This window comes from Alexandromys fortis, unplaced genomic scaffold (genome assembly GCF_014885135.2).
Source record: "Alexandromys fortis isolate MF-2015 unplaced genomic scaffold, M_Fortis_MF-2015_v1.1 scaffold_6, whole genome shotgun sequence".
Lineage (NCBI taxonomy): Eukaryota > Metazoa > Chordata > Mammalia > Rodentia > Cricetidae > Alexandromys > Alexandromys fortis.
In genome coordinates, this window is record NW_026067902.1 from 13,195,941 (window position 1) to 13,221,737 (window position 25,797).

General features: G+C 41.2%; 1 protein-coding gene across 6 annotated transcripts in view; it reads right to left on the bottom strand.

The window, feature by feature from the left end:
- Nucleotides 1-25,797, bottom strand: part of Galk2 (galactokinase 2) — a 118,065-nt gene that overhangs the window by 25,799 nt on the left and 66,469 nt on the right. For all 6 annotated transcript variants that reach the window (XM_050133006.1, XM_050133015.1, XM_050133007.1 and 3 more), the window contains 2 exons: nt 25,204-25,302; nt 23,680-23,832 (listed from right to left, as the gene is read on the bottom strand). In XM_050133006.1, coding sequence (XP_049988963.1) covers nt 23,680-23,832; nt 25,204-25,302 — 252 coding nt within the window. The remainder of the gene's footprint in view (nt 1-23,679; nt 23,833-25,203; nt 25,303-25,797) is intronic.

The window sequence follows — 25,797 nt, forward strand, 5'->3', positions numbered from 1 at the left end:
GCAGCATGGAGAAGTTTAGAGACAGAAGTTCTTCAACATTCATCACTTCCTTTTCACCCCAGCCAGCATGAAGCACTCACATCAGACACCCCTTCGGGAAGGGACCTGAGCTCTGGTCCATGCTCTACAGACTTTAAAGTAGACAACAGTACATTGTCCACAGTGATAGAAAGGTAGGGGTTAACAGGTTAGGACCCTGCATTAGTTAAGTTTCTCTCTAAGCAGGCCCTGAGGGAAGACCATGAGGGACAGAATTTGTGAAGTAAGTTAGCCTAAGTCTCAATAGAGAATTATAAAGTAACACAGAAAGAGACGCCAGTAGGAAGGGCACTGACATGGACAGGTAAAACTGACCCTGCTGGTCTTTAAAGATGAATATGTATACCTTCAGCTGCATCTTTACTTAAAACCAAGACAAATAGGTATTCACCACCAAATCACAATCATCACTCATTGGGCTGTTCTCAAAATAAGAACTCCCTCGTACTTACAGGGTGTCCTGGATACAAACTAAAATACTAATCACTCTTCCACATCAAGGAAACACTCTTGCTGACAATGGCCAGGGATCCAACAAAAGGGCATGGTACTGCAAGGATATGGACCTTAGGGGCAGGGCTTTTGGAATCCACTTCTCTGGCTTCCTTACAACAATTAGTAGCACTAACTAGTCAGTGAAAAAGGTATCCAGCTTTCTCACCAGGCGAGTGTCCTAGTCAGCTTTCTGTTGCAGTGACCAGACCATGACCAGAACCAACGTGGGGAGAAGAGGGTTTATTTTCACATAGAGTTTACAGCCCATCATTCAGAGAAGCCAGAACAGGGGCTCAAGATAGGTACATGGAGGCAGGAACTATGCTTACCAACTGACTTTCCATGACCTGCTCAGCTTCCTATCTTATACAATCCAGGATCAGCTGCCTAGGAATGGTACCATCCCAGTGGGCTAGGTCCTCTTACATCAATCATTAACCAAGAAAATGCCCCCAAAATGTGGCCACTGGCCAATCCTATGAGGCAATTCCTTAACTGGGGTTCCCTTTTGCCAGGAGATTTCAGTTTGTATCAAGATGACAAAAAAATCTTCTCCACCCATGTGGGGGCTAACTCTAGTCCTAGGAGACTGATCTAGTCCTAGTCCTTCCTACCTCTGTGGACACCAGGCATGCATGCACACGGTACACAGATTATACATGCAGGCAAAAACTCATGCACATAAAATACAAACTTTAACAAAAACTTTTAAGCAAACAATAGAACTATGTAATCCAGCCAACCATTCCTGACCACATACACAAAGGACTATAGAGACATTTACACATCCATGTTTACTACTGCACTAGTCACAATAACTAAGAAATGAACCAAGCCAACATGTCCATCAGTAGATGGACAGAAAAGGAAATGTAGGACATACGTGCAATGGGCTTTTCTTCAATCATAAAGAAAAATAAAATCACAACATTGATAGGGACAGTTTAGATTGGATGATCACATGTTGGCACAATGTTGTCCAGCAGCTTTGAATGCTTGAGATAGGGTTGAAGAATCATTTACTACTAAAATTATACAAGGCCCAAAAGAAGTTTTCACTGATTTGTTTACAAAGACTGACTTCAGCTGTTAATAGAATAATATCAGATCCAGAAGTTAGATAAATATTAATTAAATCTTTGACTTTTGAAAGCATTAATTCAGAATGCAAAAGGGTGAATAGGTATTTAAAGGCCACATCAGCACCAATAGATGAATGGATCAGAAATAAGGCTGATATTGTGTCTCATACTTATGCTGCCTTGACAGAAGTAATTTCTAAAAATCTTTAAAAAAATAAAAATGTCAGATGTTTTAATTGTGGTAAACAAAGCATTTGAAGAGGAATTGTAGGCAAGATGTTTCTAGAAACAATTTTTTTTAAGAGATAATCCAAACAGAAGGACCCAACCTTCTGGAGTATGCAGAAGCTGTGGCAAAAGCCAGTACTTGACTAATAAATGCAAATCACAAGCAAAAGGCAAGGCAACCCTTTGCGACTATCAGGAAATGCCCTAGGGGACCTCTTACAAGCCCCAATGTCAAATTTGTTTCAATCATTCCCTGTCAGTATTGGGGAAACTCCTCCACAGAGCAATTAAAAGACTTAATACCTATTGTTAAAAACCATACTGCTCTGGATGTGGTCAAAGATAGAACAACTTCTATAGATACAATAAGAAGTTCAGGAGAGACCAGAAAACAAATATTTTGGCAAACTGCTATAAATGAGACCAAAGCTAAAAACACATATAAATGGCATTGAAATTGAGGGCTTGGTAGACACAGATGCAAATGTAACAATAATTTCACCAAAAATTAATTTCATCCAGATTAGCCTCTTCAGGAGGTAAATGTTTAACTTCTTGGATTTGGAACTTTATCTCAGGTAAAACAAAGTGTAAGATGGGTCAAATGCATAGGCTCAAAGTATAAACAGAAAAACTGAAACCATATATGGCTAATACAACAATGAATTTATGGGGATGTGATTTGTTGTAGCAATGGAAAAACACAGATCAACATTCCTCCAATCTCAGAAACATACCGTAAAATAAAGAATGCTTCAGGACAACAGTCACAGACTGTTCAGGTTGCACATAAGCAGGACACACCAGCTGATGATCTTTCAAAGTCACCAAGAGTTCTACCCTTAAAATCGCTAACTGGGTGGAATTACCTTTGACATCAGGAAAATTAGAGGCATTAGTACAACTGGCACAGGAGCAGCTAAACGTTCAACATACTGAAGAATCTACCAGTCCTTGAATTCCTCTGTATTTGTCATTAAAAAGAAATCTGGAAAATGAAGAATGTTAGCAGATCTAAGAACCATACCTCAGGTAATTCAGCCAACAGGCTCTTTTCAGTCTGTAATTCCCTTGCCTCTTCCATTTCCTAAAGGATGGTCTATTAGATAGTGATTGATTTAAAAGATTGGTTTTTTTTAACTATATCTTTACAAGAGCAAGATAGAGAAAAATTTGCCTTAACAGTGCCTACTTATCATAATCTCCAGCCTGTTAAAAGATATCATGGGAAAATTCTTCCACAAAGGATGTTAAACAGCCCTGGCTTACGTCAATATTGTGTACAACAGCCATTGGAAATAACTCGTAAAAAATCCCCTCAATCTATAGTTTACCATTATATGGATATCTTACTAGTTAATTCAGATACAGATACCTTAGGAAAGAAAAAATGTTTGAAAATGAATATTTTGCCTTGTTGGGGATTACAAATTGCTCCTAAAAAAATTGAAAGAGGAGATTCTATTAATTACCTAGGATATAAGATAGGTTTACAAAAAATTAAACCACAGAAGGTACAAATCAAGAGAGACCAATTATGAGCTCTTAATGATTTTTGAACACTGCTGGGAGATATCAGCTGGCTCTGGCCCACAACTGGGTTAACAACTCAAGAGCTAAGTAATTTACTTCAAACCTTATAAGGTGATAAGGACTTAAATAGTCCAAGAAAATGATTAACTGAGCCTGATAGAGAATTGGCTTTGGTAGAAAAGAGACTACAGGATGCACATGTGGCTCGTTTGGATCCAGAGTTTGATTGTGTCCTGCTCATACTATCTTATACTCATTCTCCTACAAAAATTCATATGCAGAGAAAAGATAATGTTTTAGAATGAGTATTTTTTGCCATGCAAACAGAGTAAAAATTAAAGACCAATGTAGAAAAGGTTTCTAAATTGATTCTGAAGTGAAAAGTAAGACTTCTTCAATTAACAGGAATAGACCCAACAAAAATTGTAGTACCTTTTACTAATGTTGAAATTGCTTCCTTATGGGCAGAAAATAAACACTGACAAAGAACTTGCTGTAATTTCTTGGGAGAAATAGCAACAAATATCCCCAAAGCATGAGATTTCAGTTTATAAAAAGAACTAATTGGATTCTTCCTCACATTGTACAAGAAATACCAATTTCAGGAGCCCCGACATTTTATTCTGATGCAAATAAATCAGGAGAGGTAGGTTGTAAGTCAGTAAATTTAAGTAAAGTGGCTCAGAGCACTTATGATTATGTTCAAAAATCAGAATTAAATACTACTCTCATGATATTATCAGATTTTCCAGAACCTCTTAATGTAGATACTGACTCTCAATATGCAGAAAGAGTTGTTTTACATATTGAACTGCTGAACTTATTCCAGATGATTCAGAATTAACTTTGTTTTTTATTTAATTACAAAAAATAATCAGAAATAGAAATAATCCCTTATATATGATTGGGATTCCCTCTAGCACTTCCTATTTGCTCACGTAATATTATTTTACTTCCTGTTTGCTCAAGTAATATTATTTCCCTTCTCAGGTCTTTGATGGGGTTGAAGACTAGATAATTGTAGTTACTTTCCTCTCATGACTTAGCCAAGCCATTTCTAATATAAGACTTAGACTCCTTAGGATAGAATAACTATTGAAACATTTAGCATATGTTTCTTGCTTTATGTTGTCCGTGCTGGTTGTAATTCTAATTTTTATACTTGATGTTTGTTCATATTGTATATAGTTTTGTATTAGGCTTACAACTCTCCTATTTAGACAAAGGGGGAGGTGCTGTGGGGACTCCTTCAGCAGAACTCCCTTAAGGTACTGGTGGGCATGACCTTATGCACTCTATATCCAGATATAAAAGTGTGTGTAGATCCCTTGGCTGCTGGATTTGGTTCCAGTTCCCTGTGCATTCAGAGGACTGTAAATCAGTACTCTTACTGTGAGTTTATCCCCTAATAAATTCTATGAGTTTAACCCCTAATAATTAGGCTTAATCTAGCTTCCTGTATATGATTTTGGGCTTGCGTCTGAAGCAGGTAACAGAGAACTAAGTTTGTGTGCCACAAATGTTAACAGATTGTGGTCCTTTAACCTCTCTGATATCTGCTGCATATAATATTTAAAATGCTTAAGTTTCCTACAGTGAACTGTGACCATTCCTGACCTTTGAAGTCTCCAAAAGAATGTTGCGGCCCCACAACAATGAATCCATCTGGATTGTGGTAATGCCCCTAAGCTGACAAACACCACCCAAAGATCAGCTTTTGAACTATAAACTGCTCAGGACAGTTTCAAAGCAGTTAGCTGAGATGTTCCAGGCTCATAGACTACTCCAGTCAGGACTTCAGATAAGCCTTGTACTCTCCCATCACACCAAGATTGGACAACATCTATCTCTCCTAGAACTTGACCTTTATCTCAATTTTTTCAGGGTCTCCTAAAGATGCCATCACCCAGAGACAAGAAGTAATTTTAAGAACACAACATCCACATTTCCAAGAGGTGAGGTAGGTAGGTTTTTGGTTATTCAATGAATGTTTGTCATCATTTATGGGGGCTGGTTACAAGTTCTTATTGGCCACAGTTAGGGAGGAAACTAAGCAAAGGAAATAGATTCAGGGATCTCATTTGAAAAGAAAAAGGGGAGATGTAGATATAACAGGATAAAAGAGTGGATTGTTGAATCTACTTTCAATCTAAAAAAGCAAATACTAATCTCAAATATTTTACATTGTTATAGATCTTTGTATATTGATACAAATTTAAGGTTATTTTGTTATACTGCAGCATATGTTTCTATTTCTTGATTGAGGTATTATGCCTAGAAACTCATTCGGATTGGGGGAACTTGGGGAAACAGGAAGATTGGGATAAAGGAAGGTTGGATAGGGGAGCAGGGAAGCACATATCTTAGTTAAGGGAGCCACCTTAGGGTTGGCAAGAGACTTGAACCTAGAGTGGCTTCCAGGAGCCCAAGGCGATGTCCCCAGTTAGTCCCTTGGGAAGCTGAGGATAGGGAACCTGAAATGACCCTATCCTATAGCAATACTGACGAATATCTTCCATATCACCATAGAACCTTCATCTGGTGATGGATGGAGATAGAGACAGAGACCCACACTGGAGCACTGGACTGAGCTCCCAAGGTCCCAATGAGGAGCAGATGGAGGGAGAACACGAGCAAGGATGTCAGGACCACGGGGGGTGCACCCACCCACTGAGACAGTGGGGCTGATCTATTGGGAGCTCACCAAGGCCAGCTGGACTGTGACTGAAAAAGCATGGGATAAAACCGGACTCTCTGATCATGGCGAACAATGAGGACTGATGAGAAGCCAAGGTCAATGGCAAGGGGTTTTGATCCTACTTCATGTTCCGGCTTGGTGGGAGCCTAGCCAGTTTGGATGTTCACCTTCCTAGACATGGACGGAGGGGGGAGGACCTTGGACTTTCCACAGGGCAGGGAACCCTGACTGCTCTTTGGACTGGAGAGGGAGGGGGAGAGGAGCGGGGGGAGGGGGAGAGGAGTGGGGGGAAGGGGAGAAGGATGGGAGGAGGGGGAGGGAAATGGGAGGCTGGGAGGAGGCGGAAACTTTTTTTTCCTTTTCTCAATTAAAAAAATTACAATGTAAAGTTCTAGTACTTGAAAGCTACTTAGGATAATAAAGAAATACAGGTTAGTAGTTAGTCATCTATAACAATCAAACTTATAGTCATGTTAAGTGTGTTTTAAAGGTCAATAAGAGACATATTTTAAATACATTGTCTTCAAAAACTTCACAGACCTACTGAATATAGCATTTTAATGTCTTAATAATAAGTCTTTTCATGACAAGGAGACATGTCTGCTCCTGGAAGCACCAATTTACTTCAAAATATGGTGACAGGTATTGAAGAATCTCCAAATAGAGCTTGCTTTCACTTATGGCAAAGTTAGCTGATGGGCAAAGAAACTGTCCTTGCCTTGACTGCTGACAATAAGCTGTCCAAATTGGACAAGCAGGACACACAAAAAACAATATTAAACTTTGCCAAGACAAGGAAGACAGTCCTTCAAAATTCCCGCTTTATGGAAAAGTCTGTCAGATGTTTTAGGCCCATAGGTCAAAGATGAATGCCCCAGTGTTACAGAGGAACTTTGGGGTGACTGTCCAGGCAAATGTCTCTGTTGTTTCTTAGTTTTAGAAATTGCTTGCTTTGCACTTACTGTTACTAAAATAACATTATATACTTCTTGCGTCTCTGAAGGGGTTGAAGATTAGGTAGTTACAATTACAGTTTTCTTAGTTATGATAGAAAACAAATTAGGTACAAAACTTTGGACTCACAAAGATAGGATAGATAATAGAGTATTTTCTCTGAATTTGCCAAATACTAAGAAACTGGACATTGTGAATGTATTTTTTACTTCATAATTGTTCTTACTGTATATAGTTTTACTATGTCAGAGTTAAAACCTTTCCTTTTTCTTTAGACGAAAAGGGGGAAATGTTGCAGAATTGTTCATATGGCCATTCCACTATGCCAATAAAGCCACCTTGAATCAAAGGATGGTGTCAGTGATTGGCTGACTGGGATCAGCCATAGAGTTTCTGGAGGACCAAGGAGGTCTGCTAAAGAGGGACAGGAAGAGAGAAGAGGGCTGGGGAGCAGGGGGAGTCCATGGCTGGTGGATTGGGAAAAATGCAGAGAGAAAGTCAGGCAATCAATTCTCTGCTGTCCCTTGGATTTATCAGGTCTTTATCTCAATTTCTGACTCCTGAATTTTTATTATACTGAAACAATTTAGGTAATTGTTTCAAAAAAGTCAATCATAGAAAGTCTTGTATCCAAATCCTTTCTTAGTTTGGTGGTAGTTTTTCTATTATATCTTTTTGTTGCTGCCTTTTCTTTGTTTTTGTTTTGAGACAGGGTATTATTAGGTAGCGCTGGCCATCCTTCTACTTCATCCCCCCCCCCAGAACTGGGATTACAATTGTACACCACCACACCTGACTGCATCTCTCCCTTTGTATCTCATCCCTCTGATGCTCTACAGTCCCCTTCTCTTCAACCAAATGATATGTTTCTGCTACCAATGAAATATTTCCTCAAAGCCCCTGCTAACATCTTTGCTACTTCGTGCAAGGCCAGCACAGTATTGAGGGCTCTGCCGCTCTCCAGCTCCATTGCCCAGACCACCCCTCGTCCCTCTGCCTCTTGCCTGTAGTTTGAACTCTCTGTGCTAACAACGACACTCACTAGAGCCCTGGCAGAGCGTGCTCTCCTGAACACATAGAATGGGTGAGATTGACCGCAGTCTTGAATATCTGGGTTTTCTGCTCAAATTCAAGGAAATTGTCAAAGCCCTGAGAACATTGTGCCAAATTCTCTGCACATCCTACCACCAGCCAAAGAGCTAGTTCCATACTGACCACAGAGTGACAGGGGCTGAAGAGTGTGGGTAAGTGATGGCTCCCAGCCAGTCAGGCCCTCCAAAGACTCACTTTTCTTGAAGAGTCATGAAAACGCTCTACTTTGCTGCTTCCCATGTTGCCACAAGGGTTAGGGATGTGTAGAAAGCAACACTAGAACTTCCCCTCCCAATGTGACTTCTCATAACGCCGACTATTGGCGTCACATATTTTATCCGTCAATATAACAGGCGTACAAAATTTCTGGAAAAGTTTAGGGCATGAAATATGTATAAAATATGAAGAATTTTGTGCCCACTAAAGATTCCTGGTCACTTTGTTAATTTAAAAACATAAAAATGTGCTTCACTTAAAAGCATTCATTTACGCAAGCAATAGTTATAAATCTCTATTGAGTTTCCTATGAATGTTTTCAATTTTAGTTCAAATGCTCTACAAGACTCTAACTTTTAATGAATCTAAATCAATTATTTTTAAAAGTTGATGGTGAGAAAGAGAGGGGAAAAACTGAGAGCAGGAGGTGCTGTCGATACTAAAGCGAAATGAATAAAAATCACCCTCACGAGTTAGCTGCACTTCCCCGTGATAACTGGTATGGAACAAACTCAGATTCATAAGGGTATTTTAGAAAGGCGAGACATGAGGGGAGTGTGTGCTGGCCATCTCAACAGCTCTGTGGATTTCTGTCTTGTGTGTCATTTTCCAGACTCTCCTGGTTACTCATTCTCCACTGACGCTGAAAGTAGGTCCGTCCAGGCTAAATAAGCATCATTGCCATTTTTTACCTGAGAGTCTACTTCCTTATTTAATGAAACCATTTCCAAATAAAAATGAAATTCATTCATGTGTTGCCAACAATGGAAGAGGGAGCCCATACTGTAAGCCATGTTTAACAGACCTTCAGCTTGTGTCCCTAAGCCACACCCCTGCGTGTGGTCTCCTCATGCCCTTTTCCAGAAGCTTAGACTCTAACAGTCACAGACATGGGGTTAGAGAACACCCTCCCCTGTGATGAAGACTTTCACCTTTCTTTTTCCCACAGGGTATGAGAGAAAATTCTTATAGTATTTGAAACAGCAGGGCTTTTCATTTTGTTTTGTTTTACTTTATAATATCTAATACAATACAAATGCCATATAAGTATAGTATCAAAGAATAATGACCCAAAAAAATGTGCATGTTCAGTTCAGAAGAAATCACACCTGTTCTTTGACCCAGCTTTCAACCCTGCCCCCGCTACACCCTCCGGTCTCCAGTGGTCCCCTTCTCATATATCCATGTGCTCCGTCACCCTCCAGTCTCCAGTGGTCCCCTTCTCTCATATCCATGTGTTCTGCTGACCCTTTCCCCTCTTCCCTAAAGCCTCTCCTTTCCTGTCTCATGGGTCCCTCTCTAGTCCCCTGGATTCTCCCTACATGTACTCCCACGTAAATGCACATACTTAACATTTAGAAGCTATTATTTGTACAAGAAAGCGAACATGCAGTGTGTGTCTTTGTGAGACTGGATTCTATCCATTTCCTTGAAAATTTCATGACTTCAATTTTCTTTATGGATAAATAAATTCACTGTGCATATGTACCAACACAGTTTCATTACCCACCCATCTACTGAAGGACATCTAAGCCAGTTCCACTTCTTTGCCATTGTGAGTAGAGCAACAATAAAGACGGATGTGCAGGTGCTCCACGGTGGCCGCACCAGTTTACACCCACCCACCAAGAGTGAAGAAGGTTTCCTCTTTCCCCACACTGTTGCAAGCACCTGTCATTTCTTTTTTTTTTTCCTTTATTTATTTATTTATTTATTAAATATTTCAGTCTCTTCCCCACCTCCGCCTCCCCTTTCCCCCCCCTCCCCCAATCCATTCCCCCTCCCTCGTCAGCCCAAAGAGCAATCAGGGCTCTCCGTCCTGTGGGAAGTCCGAGGAAAACCCTCCTCCGTCCAGGTCTCGTAAGGTGAGCATCCAAACTGCCTAGGCTCCCACAAAGCCACTACATGCAGTAGGATCAAAGACCCATTGCCATTGTTCTTGATGTCTCAGTAGTCCTCATTGTCCGCTATGTTCAGTGAGACCGGTTTTAACCCAGGCTTTTTCAGACCCAGGTCAGCTGGCCTTGGTGAGTTCCCGATAGAGCATCTCCATTGTCTCAGTGTGTGGGTGCACCCCTCGCGGTCCTGAGTTCCTTGCTCATGTTCGCTCTCCTTCTGCTCCTGATTTGGACCTTGAGATTTCAGTCCGGTGCTCCAATGTGGGTCTCTGTCTCTGTCTCCTTTCATCGCCTGATGAAGGTTAATATTCAGGAGGATGCCTATATGTTTTTCTTTGGGTTCTCCTTCTTATTTAGCTTCTCTAAGAACCCGAATTATAGGCTCAATGTCCTTTATTTATGGCTAGAAACCAAATATGAGTGAGTACATCCCATGTTCCTCTTTTTGGGTCTGGCTTACCTCACTCAGGATAGTGTTTTCTATTTCCATCCATTTGCCTGCAAACTTCAAGAAGTCCTTGTTTTTTACTGCTGAGTAGTACTCTAATATGTATATATTCCATACTTTCTTCATCCATTCTTCAATTGAGGGGCATCTAGGTTGTTTCCAGGTTCTGGCTATTACAAACAATGCTGCTATGAACATAGTAGAGCATATATTTTTGTTGCATGATAAGGCCTCTCTTGGGTATATTCCCAAGAGTGGTATTGCTGGGTCCATGGGTAGGTTGATCCCAAATTTTCTGAGAAACCGCCACACTGCTTTCCAGAGTGGTTGTACAAGTTTGCATTCCCACCAGCAATGGATAAGTGTACCCCTTTCTCCACAACCTCTCCAGCATAGGCTATCATTGGTGTTTTTGATTTTAGCCATTCTGACAGGTGTAAGATGGTATCTTAAAGTTGTCTTGATTTGCATTTCCCTGATCGCTAAGGAAGTTGAGCATGACCTTAGGTGTCTTTTGGCCATTTGAACTTCTTCTGTTGAGAGATCTCTGTTCAGCTCAGTGCCCCATTTTATAATTGGGTTGATTAGCCTTTTACAGTCTAGTTTCTTAAGTTCTTTATATATTTTGGAGATCAGACCTTTGTCAGTTGCGGGGTTGGTGAAGATCTTCTCCCAGTCAGTGGGTTGCCTTTCTGTCTTAGCGACAGTGTCCTTTGCTTTACAGAAGCTTCTCAGTCTCATGAGGTCCCATTTATTCAATGAGGCCCTTACTGTCTGTGCTGCTGATGTTATACGTAGGAAGCGGTCTCCTGTGCCCACTTGTTGTAGTGTAGTTCCCACTTTCTCTCCTATCAGGTTCAGTGTGTTCAGACTGATATTGAGGTCTTTAATCCACTTGGACTTGAGTTTTGTGCATGGTGACAGACATGGATCTATTTTCATTTTTGTACAGATTGAAATCCAGTTTTGCCAGCACAATTTGTTGAAGATGCTCTCTTTTTTCCATTGTATAGTTTTAGCTCCTTTATCGAAAATCAGGTGCTCATAGGTTTGTGGATTAAAGTCAGGGTCTTCTATACGGTTCCATTGGTCGACTTCTCTGTTTTTATGCCAATACCAAGCTGTTTTTAATACTGTAGCTCTGTAATAGAGTTTGAAGTCAGGGATGGTAATGCCTCCAGACGTTCCTTTATTGTATAAGATTGTTTTGGCTATCCTGGGTTTTTTATTTTTCCATATAAAGTTGATTATTGTCTTCTCCAGATCTGTGAAGAATTTTGATGGGATTTTGATGGGGATTGCATTGAATCTATATATTGCTTTTGGAAGAATTGCCATTTTTACTATGTTGATCCTCCCAATCCAAGAGCAAGGGAGATCCTTCCATTTTCTGGTGTCTTCTTCTATTTCGTTCTTCAAAGTCTTAAAGTTCTTGTCATATAGATCTTTCACTTCCTTGGTCAGGGTTACCCCAAGATATTTTATGCTCTTTGTGGCTATCATGAAAGGTGATGCTTCTCTGATTTCCCTCTCTGTTTCCTTATCCTTACTGTATAGGAAGGCAACTGATTTTTTCGAGTTGATCTTGTATCCTGCCACATTACTGAAGGTGTTTATCAGCTGTAGGAGTTCTTTGGTAGAGTTTTTGGGGTCGCTTATGTATACTATCATATCATCTGCAAATAACGAAAGCTTAACTTCTTCCTTTCCAATACGAATCCCTTTGATCCCCTTATGTTGTCTTATTGCTATTGCTAGAACTTCAAGCACTATATTGAAGAGGTATGGAGAGAGTGGACATCCTTGTCTTGTTCCTGATTTTAGTGGGATGGCTTTGAGTTTTTCTCCGTTTAATTTAATGTTAGCTGTCGGTTTGCTGTAAATAGCTTTTATTATATTTAGGTATGACCCTTGTATCCCTAGTCTCTCCAATACCTTTATCATAAAGGGGTGTTGGATTTTGTCGAATGCTTTTTCAGCATCTAATGAAATGATCATATGGTTTTTTTCTTTCATTTTATTTATATGGTGGATTACATTGATAGATTTGCGTATGTTGAACCAGCCCTGCATCTCTGGGATGAAGCCTACTTGATCATAATGGATAATTTTTCTAATGTGTTCTTGAATTCGGTTTGCCAGTATTTTATTAAGAATTTTTGCGTCGATATTCATGAGTGAGATAGGCCTGTAGTTCTCTTTCTTGGTTGGGTCTTTGTGTGGTTTTGGTATCAGGGTAACTGTAGCTTCATAAAAGGAATTTGGCAATGACTTTTCTGTTTCTATACTGTGAAATACATTAAGGAGAATAGGTATTAGCTCTTCTTGGAAGTTCTGGTAGAATTCTGCATTGAAACCATCTGGTCCTGGGCTTTTTTTAGAGGGCAGATTTTTGATAACTGCTTCAAGTTCTTCGCGACTAACAGGTCTATTTAGATCTTTCACCTGGTCTTGGTTTAGCTTTGGTATATGGTACTTATCTAAAAAGATGTCCATTTCTTTTGTATTTTCCAGTTTTGTGGCATACAGGCTCCTGTAGTAAGATCTAATGATTCTCTGAATTTCCTCTGTGTCTGTGGTTATGTCCCCCTTTTCATTTCTGATCTTATTTATTTGCGTGTTCTCCCTCTGTTGTTTAATTAGTTTGGATAGGGGTTTGTCTATCTTGTTGATTTTCTCCAAGAACCAACTTTTTGTTTCATTGATTCTTTGGACTGTTTTCTGTGTTTCTATTTTGTTGATTTCTGCCCTCAGTTTGATTATTTCCAGTCTTCTACTCCTTCTGGGCACATCTGCTTCTTTTTTTTCTAAAGCTTTCAGGTGTGCTGTTAAGTCCCCAATGTATGCTTTCTCCGTTTTCTTTAAGTGGGCACTTAGTGCTATGAACTTTCCTCTTAGCACTGCTTTCATCGTGTCCCATAGGTTTGAGTATGTTGTCTCTTTATTTTCATTAAATTCAAGGAAGACTTTAATTTCCTTCTTAATTTCTTCCTTCACCCAGGTGTGGTTCAGTAGTTGATTGTTCAGTTTCCATGAGTTTGTCGGCTTTCTGGGGGCAGCATTGTTGTTGCCTTCTAACTTTAATCCGTGGTGATCTGATAAGACACAGGTGGACACTGATATTCTTTTGTATCTGTGGAGGCTTCCTTTGTTTCCGAGTATATGGTCAATTTTTGAGAAGGTTCCATGAGCTGCAGAGAAGAAGGTATATTCTTTCCTATTTGGGTGGAGTGTTCTATAGATGTCTGTTAAGTCCATTTGTTTCATTACCTCCAGTAATTCTCTTAATTCTCTATTAGGTTTCTGTCTGATTGACCTGTCCATTGGAGAGAGAGGTGTGTTGAAGTCTCCTACTATTAGTGTGTGTGGTTTGATGTCTGCCTTGAGTTCTAGTAATATTTCTTTTATATAAGTGGGTGCTTTTATATTAGGGGCATAGATATTCAGAATTGAGATGTCATCCTGATGAATTGTTCCTGTTATGAGTATAAAGTGTCCTTCTCGATCTCTTCTGATTGATTTTAGTTTGAAGTCCGTTTTGTTGGAAATTAGCACGGCCACACCTGCTTTTTTCTTAGGACCATTTGCTTGAAAGACCTTTTCCCAACCTTTTACTCTGAGTAGATGCCTGTCTTTGTGGTTGAGATGTGTTTCTTGCAAACAGCAGAATGTTGGATCCTGTTTTCGTATCCAATCTCTTAGCCTGTGCCTTTTTATAGGTGAATTGAGACCATTAATATTAAGTGATATTAATGACCAATTGTTGTTTACTCCGGTTATTCTTATTGTTTTTTTGGTAGTAGAGTTTGTGTGTGTGTCCCTTCTTTGAGTTGTGCTGGTGAAGGTTCACTAGATGCCTGAGTTATTGTAGTCAGTGTTGGCATTGTTGGATTCCTTGGGTTGCGATTTTCCTTCTATTACTTTCTGTAGAGCTGGATTTGTGGCTACGTATTGTTTAAATTTGTTCTTATCCTGGAATGTCTTGTTTTCTCCATTGATAGTGAACACTAGCTTGGCAGGGTACAGAAGTTTGGGTTTGCATCCATGGTCTCTTAGCTTTTGAAGTACCTCTATCCAGGACCTTCTGGCTTTCATGGTTTCCATAGAGAAGTCAGGTGTAATTCTGATCGGTTTACCTTTATAGGTTACTTGGCCTTTTTCCTTTGCAGCTCTTAATATTCTTTCTTTAACCTGTCTATTTTGTGTTTTGATTATTATATGGCGAGGGGAAGTTTTTCTTTGATCCAGTCTGTTTGGTGTTCTGTATGCTTCTTGAATATTCAAGGGGATAACTTTCTTTATGTTGGGAAAGTTTTCTTCCATAATTTTGTTAAAAATATTTTCTGGGCCTTCGAGCTGTGATTCTTCTCCTTCTTCTATTCCTATAATTCTTAGGTTTGGTCTTTTTATTGTGTCCCATATTTCTTGAATGTTTTGTGATGAGAATTTGTTGGCTTTGCTGTTTTCTTTGATCAGTGCATTTATTTTCTCTATGGTGTCCTCAGCATCTGAGATTCTTTCTTCTATCTCTTGTAGTCTATTGATTATGCTTGTTTCTGTAGACTCTGCTCGTTGGCCTAGATTTTCCATATCCAGCTGTTCTTCCCTTTGTGTTCTCTTCCTTGCTTCCCTTTCAGTTTTCAATTCTTGCACTGTTTCCATTACCTGTTTGATCGTTTTTTCTTGGTTTCCCAGGGTCTCATGTACATATTTACTTAATTCTTCGAACTTTTTGTTATTCTTCTCATCCATTTCTATAAGGGTGTTTATTACATATTTTTTAAGGGATTCTATTGCTTTCATAAAGTCAATTTTTTCCACTTCTTCTGTGTTAGGGTGTTCAAATCTTTCTGTTGTAAGATCTTTGGGATCTGGTGTTTTCATGTTGTTTTTCTGATTAATGGGTGATGTTCTGCCTTGGCGCCTGCCCATCTCCTCCTTTCAATGCTATCTAATTGGTCTTTTAAAATCAGATCAGGTTTCTCTGCTGGCCAGAGGCTTCTCTTACTAATTGCCCTCGCTCTGTTTCCTGGCTCCTGCTGGGGGCCAAGAACCCTCTCACCCCTAAGAAGGGTTTTCCGGAACCGGTCCCGGCTCCCCGTTTGCCAGGGCCCTCGCCAACCAAAGGCCTACCTCTTTGATTTAATTGTAGTGGGGCGATCTGCTCTCAGTGTTGCGCGCTGGTCCCTGCCGCCTGCGACCTCTGCTGCCGCGCTGGTCCCCTCCAGTCTTGGCGGCAGCCGTCGTTGCCTGCCTCCACCTGTCATTTCTTAATGATAGCCAGTCTGACTGGGGTGGGGTAAGCAAAGTAGTTTTTATTTGAATTTTCTAAAGATGTTGAACATTTAAAAAGACATTTATTGGCTATTCGTACTTTACTTGAGAACTGTCTGTTCAGTTCACTGACCCACTTAGTTATTGGCAAGGGCTTTTCTCTCTCTCTCTCTCTCTCTCTTTGCTTTTTTTTCCCTTTTAGTTCTTTATTTTTGATGTTTCTCTACTTTCTGAAGTATGGCTCGCTAAACTTTCTCCCATCCTGCAGGCTTTCTGTTCACTGTTTGTTTTTTTCTTTTGCTGTGAAGAAGCATTTTAATTTCCATAATCCCATTTGTCAATTTGGAGAAACAAATTCCTGTGTTATTTGGGATTCCATCTCAAAATCTTCTGCCTACATCCTACGTTCAGAAGCATTTCCCTTACCAGTTCCAGCATACTGGTTTTAAATTAGGGTTTTTATTCGAGCTTGAACTGATCTTTGTGCGAGGTGCGACTCTTCCACGAATGGATGTCCGGTGTTGCCGGCACTGCTTATTGACTAGCTGGTTTATCCCCAGTTCATGTTTCTTATATCTGGTCAGAAGTTAAGTGAGCTGGGGTTAGAGAGGTGGCTCAGTGTTAAGAGCACATGGTTTTCCTGCAAAGACATGAGTGAAGTTCCCACCCACATCAAGCAGCTCACAACCACCTGTAGCGCCTGATGTGGAATCCAGTGCCCTCTTCTGGTCGCGATAAGCACCTGCATTCACATCCACACAGTCCAATACACAGGTGTGCGCGCGCGCGCGCGCGCACACACACACACACACACACATCTTTCTAAATATTTATTATTATTTTTTAATTATGTGGCCGTAGACATTGGATCCCCTGGAACTGGATGATTAAGATGCTTAAAAATGCTGTGTTGAACAACAGCACAGCAAGGGGAAGTGGTGCATTATTGTGGAAGCATCTTCTAAAGACCTGCCCTACCACAGCCAACACTGGATGTTGAGTGTTGTCCAAGAAATTCATCTCCTTACAACTGAAACCAAGTGTGACTCCAGAATTCTATCATTCCATATGAAATGCATGTCATCCCCTTTCCAATGAAACTGAAGAATGGAGACAGGAATCAGCCGTCTTCTTGAATGAAAACTGATATGAAACATGAATTATAGGAGACATGAAAGATAAGGGAGCTGTCCTGCAGGGCAGCCATATCCCTGAATGTTATCAACCTTGTTTGCCACATGACATGCGTTTGTGTAAGAGAAAAAAACAGGATGTTCATTTTCCCTATGGAGAGGCATCTGGATTCTATGCAACAGATAACTAGGATTAAAGATTAATTCGTTATTTCTCAGAAATTTGAAAAGCTAGAGTGAAGGCAAATGATATCTCAATTCTCCTGCATTTTTTAAAACAAACCAATTTTTAATTTTAAATGGATGTTATATTACCTTGTTACAGTTCCCCTTTAAAAATGGACTGTGGGCCTCAGGGTTCAGAGTTGGGTAGGACTGATGATTACTTTCTCCCACAGTAGCGAGCTACAACTGGCCTAGTCACATGTCCACTGGTGCAATAGTGGAATCAATATCACAGGAGTAACCAGTCACTTTTGACTGGATTTAAGGCTCACTCTATAAGATGAAACACATACTTGAAATAATTACTGGGCTCAAGAACCTGAGGCTAAGCAGTCATAGGTCCTACGAGAGATCTATTACTATTGTCTGCTGAGTAGATATAGTATTAAGCCAATTCCTAATTATTTATTATTATGTTTACAAATTACTGCATCTCTCAACACACACCAGAAAATGCTTCTTTCAAGCTAAAAATATAAAATGGAAAAAAAGAAAGCATATTCAACAAATGGTGCTGGCATCACTGGATATCAGTATGTAGGAGAATGCAAATAGATCCATATCTATTGCCATGCACAAAACTCAAGTCCAAATGGATTAAAGACCTCAACATAAAACCAACCACACTGAACCTCACAGAAGAGAAAATGGGAAGTACACTTGAATGTGTTGGCACAGTAAACCACTTCCTAAATATAACCCAAATAGCACAGACACTGAGAGAAACAATTAATAAATGGGACCTCCTGAAACTGAGAAGCTTCTGTAAAGCAAAGGACATGGTCAACAAGACAAAATGTCAATCGACAGATTGGGAAAAGATCTTCACCAACCCCACATCAAACAGAGGACTGATCTCCAAAATATACAAAGAACTCAAAAAACTGGTCATCAAAAGAACAAATAATCCAATTTTAAAAAATGGGGTACATACCTAAACAGAGAACTTTTAACAGAAAAATCTCAAATGATTGAAAGACATCTTAGCCATCAGAGAAATGCAAATCAAAACAACTCTGAGATTCCATCTTAACACCTGTCAGAATGGCCAAGAACAAAAACACTGATGGCAGCTTATGCTGGAAAGGATGTTGGGTAAGGAGAACACTCATCCATTGCTGGTGGGATGTACAGCCACTTTGGAAATTAGTATGGCGATTTCTCAGAAAATTAGGAAACAATCTACTTCAAGACACAGCAATACCACTGTTGGCTATATACCCAAAGGATATTCAATTATACCACAAGAACATGTACTCAACTATGTTCATAGCAGCATGATTTGTAATATTCAGAACCTGGAAACAACCTAGATGCCCCTCAACTGAAGAATGGATAAAGATAACATGGTACATTTATACAATGGAGTACTATACAGCAGTAAAAAATAATGATATCTTGAAATTTGCAGGCAAATGGATGGATCTAAAAAAAACATATTGAGTGAAGTAATCCAGACCCAGAAAGACAAATATAATATGCATTTATTCATCAGTGGCTTCTAGAAATAAAGCAAAGAAAAACCAGCCTTCAGTCCACAATCCCAAACAACTAGACAACCAAGAGACCCTAAGAGAGACATACATGGATTTATATAGGAAGGAGAAAAAGACAAAATCTCCTGAATAAATTGGGAGCATAGGGGTCAAGGGAGAGAGCAGAAGGGGAAGGGGGAGGAAGGGAAGGGAACGTAGAAAAATGTATAGCTCATTAAAAAAAAAGATGTGGAGTTTAAAAAAAGAAAAGAGAATACTTCTTTTTGTAGTAGAAGCAATAGAGACCCAGGATTAGTCAAATTGCAGAGAATAAGAGACTATAAAATTCTCAGCATAAATGGGACATCATATCCTATTCCTTCCTCCCAATACTCACGGAGAAAGAAGGGTGGAAAGATTCTAAGAGCCAGAAGCAGTGTGAGGCTAAAAGGAAACTGTTTCCCATACACAATAGAGTAATTGAGCACATGAACTCGCAGCAGTTGTGACAGCAAACAAAACCTGTGCAAGTTCCAGTCAGACGAAATCTCAGCATGAAGCGGGGAGGTGGACTTGACGTCCCAGCCCTAGCCAAGAACTATGGGCAACTGATAGCTGACAGGAAATAAAGAGTCAGTTTCCTTTAAGTCAGATTTAAGGGCATGGATCCTGGAAGTTCAACCACGCTCCCCAGCGCATGGCCACACATCCAAGAATAATTGGACTTGTTGGTTTAGTTGGTGGGTTTTGGATGTGAAGTTCTTTTGTTGTTGTTTCATTTGGTTCACTTTGGTTTGTTTTTTGAGGCAGGGGCTTACAATGTCACAATGGCTGGCCTGGAACTTACTATGTAGACCAGGCTGTCCCTCTGCTTCCCCAATGCTAGGATTAAGGTATATACCTCCACACCCATCATGAACTCCATGGCTTATTTTAAAAATAAAAAAGGTGAGTGGCCGGAGAGATGGCTCAGAGTTTAAGAACACAGGCTTTTCTTCCAGAGGCCCTAAATTCAATTGCCAGCAACCACATGGTAGCTCACAACCATCTCTAATGAGATCTGGTGCCCTCTTCTGGCCTGCAGGCATACATGCAGGCAGAACAGAAATAATTTGGGGGGGGTGGATGTTTGTTTTTTGTTTGTTTTTGTTTTCTGAGACAGGGTTTCTCTATGTTTCTTTGAAGCCTGTCCTGGAACTAGCTCTTGTAGACTAGGCTGCCCTCAAACTCAAAGAGATCCATCTGGCCTCATACTCACAGAGATCCGCCTGCCTATGCCTCTCAAGTGCTGGGATTAAAGGCGTGTGCCACAACCACCTGGCAATAATTAAAAACGGAGCGGGGGGGGGGGGGGCACAAATATGGCTGGTTAAGGGTAGGGTATACCTGAAAAGAGTAGGGGAGCGTGGTTACTATCAAAATACATGGCATGAAAGTCTCAAAGTTAATTGAAAGAAAGGAACTGTGTCTGCCTTTAACTGAATAAAGTCTAATTTATAAGCAAATTTGGTTTTTAAAATGTGTTTTATCTATATCACCTTGGAGCAATGTGTATCATATTGTCAGATTCAGTTGTCAATTTCAATGACAAAGTACGTTTAAACACATATGGAGCTATACAGTTCAATTCCAATCATATTTCAACTGGGTGTGATGGCACATGCTTGTAATCCCAACACTCAGGAGATGTAGGATAAAGGATGGTAAATTTGAGGCCATTCTAGACCAGTTCTAAGCCAGCCTAGGATATATAGCAAGTTCTTCAGAAAACACCCTCAAAAATAGGAGGTTCTGAATTTGATTAAAAGCTTTAGCTACCAAAGACATGCCCCCTCTTCTAGTCAGTTCTCTGAAGACATTACCCAAAGGGTCCGGAACTTTCAATAAAGCTTCCAAGACACAGCTCCTTGGACCCTTCCGGTGTCTCTGGAAGACTGAGGTCATGGCATGAACCCATCACATGCATCTCCCGTGTTTCAGGTCACTGTGGCTCTGGCAGAGGGGCTTGAATTCCGTGCTAAAACCCTGAGAATAGCGTTGTATATGTTTGGAGTCTCCTTGGGAAGACAACACTTACTCATCAACCTCACGATAAAAAAAACAAATGAGTAAGCCCTCAAGGATAACGCTGAAGTGCTCCACCTCCCAAAGAGGAAATGTGTCCCAGCGGAAAGTGGCCACTGAACAAGCACTACTTCTGCCACATGTGTGTGCCGATAAGATGCTATGACGCTTAGTATTAAAACATTTCCCTATGTAACTTTAACAATTATGTCAATGAGGAGATTCCAAATTTAAAGATCTAAATATTTATTTTAAAAAAAGTTCAACCCCCAAATTTTTCAGGAAGAAAAAAAAATTTTCCTAAATCATTGTAGCTGTACTCACCCAAGTTTGTAGCCTTAGAAAGTGGAGTCAAACAGAAGGTTGGGATGTGAGTGGAGGGGGGCATGAATCTATGCTACAGTGCTAACCATTAGGACTTAACAACAATGTAGTTCTCTACTACACACGTTTAGTAGACTAACAGCAGCAGTTCATGCTTACCAATCTAGAGACCTTCAACTGGTCAAGGTGCAGAGAATAAGAGCCTTCTGAGCACTCGGACCTACATGGGACGTCTGTATCACACCCCTCCTCCCAAGGCTCAGGGATTACTTCAGAAAAGAGGGCAGAAAGCCTTAAGAGCCACAGGCAATGGCTGACTGCAAGTCAGCAGTGTTTTCCGAAAACAGGCATTTGTGTAACATGTCTGTTCATTCATTCAGTTTTTCCTCAGAAATGAACTACCTCATCTTGTTAACTTCTCCGTTAAGGTTGGCATGAGCCAAGGACGAAATCTCTCGAAGGAAGGGATGACTATGGCCCAATTATTTCTCTCCACTTGACGATATTTTACAAGTGTAGGGATCCCTCTACATACCTAACAAATGTAAGTGCTACAAACTGTAGAGGGATCTCTACTTAGCTTAGAAATAAGAAGTCAAGAAGGCTTCTTTGAGGGTTACTTAGAAATATTTCAAAGGGGTCTAAGAAAAAACTATCCTGGAAATGTTGGAAGTCCCCAGAAATGAGAGTGGTAACTGTGCGGTAGTGATTGCAAGGGATGCTGGGAGATGCTGAGGTAAGATACACCAGCCTTGGGCCTCACTGTGATGGAAGTGTGAGAGGAGGGCAATTAATACGTGATTGGAAAATGGGGCTGTTTCCCACTAGAGAATTTTCACTAACATGGCTCAGGAATCTCACACTGCCAGTCTTGGAATGTTGTAGCCTAGCACCATAGAACTTCAGCCGGGAGGCTTGCGGCCTAAACCTTGGGCCAGGACTGAACCATGAGCAGCCAGTGCTTCCCTTATTTGCATGGCAGAAATTGCATGGGCAGCAGGTGAGGTACCCGGCCAACCTGGACTGCCCTCCTTCACACGGCACGAATAACAGGTCAGGACAGTGCACACAAAGAAACACACCCTAACTGAACAATTTCCTAAATGGAGGAAGCCCAGCCCCACCCTCACCCCAGCCAAGAGTTCTATGCTGGGGTGGTACTGTAGCACTGCCTCAACCACTTCCTTCTTGCATTATATCCCAAAGCTATTTCTCCTGTGAGGATTAAAAGTGAATTCCTCCACTGCCTGACAGTTCCTTCCTGACTACTGGCAGCTCAACTCAGATTGGTACAGGAAGGTTTTTCCACTCTCTGCTAAAGCAATGGGAAACTCTGAGGAAGTGGTAAACAGGGGGATGCTTGGTCAGGCTTAAATTTCTAAACTTTCATCCCATTAAATACAGAATGAGGGGGAGGAAGACAAAGGGAGATTTAAGGAACAGGACAGAAGAGAATGCCAAACTGACTGCCAGAAGAATGAAAGGCTTCCAGGGGTACGGGGGAGACTGAGCTCAGTGTGGACATGCTGACTTGAGAGGTCTAGAATCCTTTCAAATAGAGATTCTGACCAAGAATACACTTTGGGAACTGAAGTGAGACGGCCTGCACAGAAGATGCTCACAGGAACTCATCAACACAGAGACGGGGCTTGCAGAGTGAATGGGACAAGATCAATAGAAGAAGAGTAGAAGGAGGTGCAGAGGAATCCTGACCCAGAGTCCAGCCTGGTTCTTGCAAGTTCCTGGTCTCCATTCTGAGTACCTGTTATGGGTCACGTCTTTGCCATGCTTTAGCGTATCTCATTGCTCGCCACCTGATTACATGCTACCTGCTTCCTATTTGCATCTGAATTTTAACTCTACTCTCTCTGCTCTGATGTCCTGAACCCCTTGCTATGCCTGCTGCACACTGTCCAATGGTGACTTAATAAACACTTCCTTAATAAATTTAGGGCTTGACTGCCAAAGGTTCTACACATGCAACAGAGACCAGTCTTGCCTCCCTCCTGGTAGGTATTTCCCCAGCAGACGTATGAAGAAATCTTCCTCTGAGCTCACGGGTTATCATCACATCTGTATTTTGAGCTATTGACAATGTCCTAATGCAAAAATGAAGTGTCCTATGGGATGAGGGGAGGAGCAAGGCCTCCAAGATCCCTGTCGGGAAAATAAGATCAGCTGTTGCCATTTTCCCAACTGTCTTTCTCCACCTCTGGAACAAACACACGAATTTGATCTTAAAGAAGTGTCTGCTTCTATCCCAGCTTGTGCTTCACAAACAGCCGCTGTCCTCTGTTCCCCACAGTCACCCCAGAAGATGCAGCTGGGAACTTAGTTCAGGTTCTAAAGAGCGAGTCAAGAATAGAAGATGTCTCTGTTGGTTTACCTGTTTGGAATCCGATTGCTCTGGACCCAAAGTGTGCGGGAAACTACACGCCAACAGAGGATAAGCAGGAGAGGACAGGCACACGGCAAGGTTTGCTGGTTTGCCACATTCATACCTTTGCAGCCAGCCGACACTCCATCACCCTGAGGTTGAAATGGGAAGTGGCCGCCTTGTTCATTTCCACGCAGCTGTTGGCAATCACAAAGACTGCCCCACTGGGGAGTTTCACGTCAGTTGCTCTCAGAGGACTAAACTCTATTAACTTGGCCTGTTGGAAGAGAAGATTAGGATTCAGAAGAGCATTCAAGCTTTCGTGCGTTTATTTTATCTTAAGAAAGTCTTCTACAGCATCATTTACTGATAGCCAGGCACTGCGCTAGGTGCTGGAGACACAACAGTGAACAGGGCAGGGGCTGCCGCTGCCCCCCAGGAGTGCACAGTTGCTTCAGAAGCCACGAGATTACGTTTCCACGTGAGTCACAGCGGTAGCACTGTGAAGCTCAGGGTCTTACCCTCTCTTAATGGAAGGACTGCTCAGACAACTTAGTGTAGTCTCTGAAAAGGGAAATGTAGACTGAGTCCTAGAGAACGCTTGAAGACGTCAGAAAGAAGGAAGAGTTTCTGTCCTGTGGGGCAGAAACAAACACATCGGTGGGAATGGATATCAGCTTTAGGCGCTGATATCTGGCCAAAGATCACAGCTGGAGAGTGAGAGGCTAAGCTGGAGGCAGAAACTGGGGGTCAGGTGGTAACTGCGCTTTGCAAGTCCAGAGAAAGAGGGCTCTCTTCAGACCCTGCACCAACCTTACACCAACAGCAGAACTCCCGCTACCACATCTGCTTGCCAGTTCACAGCCAAAACACCTCAAGTATAATTTTAGTGTTAAAAAAGACTTTTCTCCTACCTCATGTCTTTGACTTAGAAGAATCAACAAAAACATATTCTTAGTAGAAGGATCCAGGTGTTCTTGGAAAACAGCCAAACTTGAAGGAATCTCATGCAAAACTAAGACAGATCTTAAAAAGATGCCTGCTTCTATTTCGGTAATGGGCAGTTCACAGGCAAAAACCCAAACCTCTGCCTTGCCTGAAGGAGCTGATAGCCAAGAGGAAGTGGTATTTAACCGAAGAATTTATTCCTGGCCCACCATCAACATTCTTCCTCCCACCGCCAAAGCCCCAAAAATGTTGACAGAGAAAAATGACACCAAAGAGTAATTTACAAAAAGAGGGGCTGTGCATATATGTGGTAAGAGAACTAACATTTGGGTTTAAAGCCAACGTGAGATTATGAAACACCACAAGATGAAGTGATTTCATGCAAGGTCAGGAAAGGAGGTCCCAAGGAGAGAATTGAGAAACCTCATCTTAGTAATGAGATATGGGGAGAGGGGGGATCTAGACACATGAGAAAAATAAGTTTGAGGGGTGATTCCGGATGCTTAAGGTAGAGGAACTCAATATGAAATAGGGTGCGTTCACTACCATCAGCCCTGACTCACGAAACAGCTGGGCAGTGTTCTCCAGTAGAGCCTGAAAGACCAGGCTTCCCATAACCAAGCATGCTGCAGGCTGCAGGCCTTCCCTGCCAGAGATATTTTCCCAAGTCAAAATTTCCAAATGGTTCAATGCTACTTACAGTTCCTTCTTCTGCAAGAAATGATATGGACTGGTCCATGCCTCCTCCTTCAGTGCCTATGTAACGCTCACTCTTGGCACAGATTTCTGCAAGTTCCACCTGGAAAACCAAACAGTCGTTTGTACTGTGATATACTTGTAGCCTAGTTTTCATGCCAGATATGTCAAATAGGTTTGAATTCCAGTTCCAACTCTGCTCAGTTACATAGCAACTGTGTAGAGCAATGTATTCTGCACAGCATCTCTAGGAAAGCTTAGCAAGATCAAGCAACAGCTCCACAATGGGTCTAGAATGAGAACAGAACATGCGTGCTGGTGTTCAGATCCCTAAAAGACTCTGCAGAGCAAGCAGCTCTCCTCATCTGTCTGTTGACACCACTTCTCTCCTCTGGCACTAATTCCTTTGCCTTTGTCTGGAGACACGGTGACTATTCCAGTGTCTCCAAAGCCAAAGCAGGTCCAAGGTTTTCAAGCCGGAAGTAATGCTACCTCTTGACATGTCTATTAAGTGCAAGAATAGAACCTCTCACTCTAGGTACAATCATGATGAAGAAAGCTGGATGAAAGGGCATAGTCCTGACCCATACTAAAAATA